This window comes from Priapulus caudatus, unplaced genomic scaffold (genome assembly GCF_000485595.1).
Source record: "Priapulus caudatus unplaced genomic scaffold, Priapulus_caudatus-5.0.1 Scaffold804, whole genome shotgun sequence".
Taxonomy (NCBI): domain Eukaryota; kingdom Metazoa; phylum Priapulida; class Priapulimorpha; order Priapulimorphida; family Priapulidae; genus Priapulus; species Priapulus caudatus.
The window spans coordinates 138,091-141,081 of NW_014577865.1; the positions used below are offsets into that span (position 1 = coordinate 138,091).

Here is a 2,991-nt window from a genome sequence, read left to right on the forward strand (position 1 = left end):
ACGCACACGCACGCACACACACACACACACACACACACACACACACACACACGCAGACACACACACGAGCCCGCCTGCAGCTCATCTACGCTAAGCCAGCACACCGCGGCGACGACGGCAGGACGGGACTTACAAACTGCGCCGACTTGCGCGTCATGTTTTTGATGCGGTCCTCCGTGAAGGCGCAGTTGCTGTGGTGCGCCTGCGACAGCGTCAGGATGATGTCGTAGATGGCCAGCTGTTTCGCCTCGAGCTCCGTCTGCACGGGCTCCCCCGTCGTTGACACGCGCCGCTCCTGCTCCTCCTTCTCCTTCGATCGTTTCGGCACGCGACCGTACCGCACGGCTGCAAAGGCAACGTCCCCCCTTATTAATTGCTTCCGCCAAGGAGTTTGTTGTTTTGTTTGTTTGTTGTTTTGTTTGTTTGTTGGTTTGTTTGTTTGCTTGTTTGTCTGTCAACAGGATATCTCAAAAAGTTACGGACGGATTTTGATGAAAATTTTTGGACGGGTTGGTCTTGGGCCAAGAACCAATCGATTAGATTTTGGTGGTGATCCGAATCCAGATCTGGATCCAGGATTTTTTGGGGGGGATCTGGAGCAAGATGGGGGGGGGACTGTTACGCTGTGGCGGAGGTTTGCTATCTCCGATTGCTCTTGTTCCTAAAGCACGCGACCGTACCGCACGGCTGCAAGGCAACGTCCCCCTTATTCATTCTCTCATCAATCATCAGCCTAGTCAGTGAGTCAGTGAGTCGCTACCGTATGCAACTATACACGCGTGCTGGACTATGCGCGTCCTGAGGATTAGCGAGCTTGCGGCGACCGGGAGCGCAGGCACTTGGGCCGTTACAGTAAAATATTGCTGGTGTCGTTCACGAGGATGACATTCTCGAGAATGTCCCCAGATGCATACACTGTTACACTGCACACCGATGTACGTATGTCAGTATGATGCGATTGATTGTCGTGGGTTACGCAAGTGTCATTGGCTTAACAGTTGTGGCTCCGGGGTTGTTGTCGTGGGTTACGCAGTTGCCATGGGATACGCGGTTGCCGGAGGATACGCAGTTGTCGCGGGTTACACGGTTACAATGGGTTACATGGTTGCCATAGGATACGCGGTTGCCGTGGGTTACACGGTTGCCATAGGATACGCCGTGGGATAGGCGGACTTACAGTCTCTGCTCATTCCGACGGCGAGACACTTCTTGAAGCGGCAGTACTGGCATCGGTTGCGATTGAGACGCATGACGAGACACTTTCCATCTCTGAGACACCTGTACTCAATCTGTTTCTGGATGCTCCGTCGAAAGAAGCCCTGTATAAACGTAATTGATCAACGTTAGCTCACCTACACATATACGTACACGAACGCACACACTCACACANTTATCTGATCCGGGCTGATCGCGCTCAGCTCGAAAGGAGGCAGATCAGTCGCTCAGTCGATCGTCAGGGTCCGGGTTATCGTGGGAATGCAACACTGATCGACCCCGTTCTGGATCCACCAGATCTCATCTGATCTCATCTGATCTGATCTGGGCTGATCGCGCTCAGCTCGAAAGGAGGCAGATCAGTCGCTCAGTTGATCGTGGGGACAGGCAAGGGTGCCATGCACTGACCGACAGTCAGGGACATCGTGGGGACAGGTAAGGATGCCACGCACTGACCGATCAGCAGGGCCATCGTGGGGACAGGTAAGGATGCCACACACTGACCGATCATCAGGGCCATCGTGGGGACAGGTAAGGATGCCACACACTGACCAATCATCAGGGGGTCAGTGTGTGGCATCCTTACCTGTCCCCACGATGGAATCATCAGGGCCATCGTGGGGACAGGTAAGGATGCCACACACTGACCAATCATCAGGGCCTGGAGACAATACAAAACCCAACCTATTATCACGCAATTGTTGACGGGAAGGACAGTGGGCACGGGTGAGGTTCACACAGGCCCACCAGGGGGAGTGCAGGAGGTATTTGTGATGTCACTATGTCACGCTGTGTCACAGTGTGGCTTAATCAGGTAGAGAAAACACCGACGCAATTATATATATAATTAGTCGTACGTATACAGAGCGCACTGCTGCTGCCACTGTGCACACTCACGCGTGCGTGCGGTCGCTAATGACCATATTCATTCAGCTTCATCTCAGATATAGATGCTGCACACGCACGCACGCGCGCGCGCATGCACGAATTCAGCCATTACATGCCGCAATCAACAGCTGCAATTGGATTTTCTTCCCCGGAGCAAAAAAACGCATTGCAGAATTACAGTTTTTTTAAACATACCATCTACTTCATCATGAGAAATTGTCTAAAAAAAACAATGTTAGAAGGTATGAAGAATGTTATTTATTTGGAGTCCTTTTATAGCAGATGCAATGTAGACTGACAATAGAAAAACGTTATATAATGATCGTCCAGCAGGGGAGATACGGTACCGCAACTGTGTCAGCACGTGCGCGTGTGTACGTCTGCGTACGTACGGACGCGTGCAATGAAGCTTCAGCATAATAAACTTAGTATATGTCTATGAGGCATGTTTTATCAAGATATTTTAAGCGGCTGTATTATGTTAAAGTGGGCAAGAATGCCACTCTAATATATATATATATATATATGTATATGGATATATTTCTCATCTAACCAATGTTTTTGTCATATTTTCATTCAGTTGTTTTCGTTTTCTTTTAAATATTTAAATCTCAAAATAGAAATCAAGTAACAAAGGTTATGTGTTGCGCTAACATACGCGCTCCAGCGCCTCATTGTTTACTCATCGTACGCACGCACGCACGCACGCACGCACGCACGCACGCACACACACAGCACTATCCACCACAGCTATGCACCATAGCTATCCACTACAGTTCCCTAAACTTCGTGCCTAACAGTTAACTATACAACGCAGCTAGCCAGTGGTACGCCCCCTCCCGTCATCACAGCAGCAGCAGCAGCAGTGTACGGCAGTGGTACTACCCC

At 50.4% G+C, this 2,991-nt stretch overlaps 1 protein-coding gene across 1 annotated transcript in view; it reads right to left on the bottom strand.

Moving 5' to 3' along the window:
* LOC106813646 (ecdysone-induced protein 78C-like) overlaps positions 1 to 2,991 on the bottom strand; it is a 16,536-nt gene that overhangs the window by 10,032 nt on the left and 3,513 nt on the right. Inside the window, exons 2-3 of the mRNA XM_014817838.1 lie at positions 1,178 to 1,319; positions 134 to 345 (exon numbers count right to left, since the gene is read on the bottom strand). Of these exons, the coding sequence (XP_014673324.1) occupies positions 134 to 345; positions 1,178 to 1,319 (354 nt within the window). The remainder of the gene's footprint in view (positions 1 to 133; positions 346 to 1,177; positions 1,320 to 2,991) is intronic.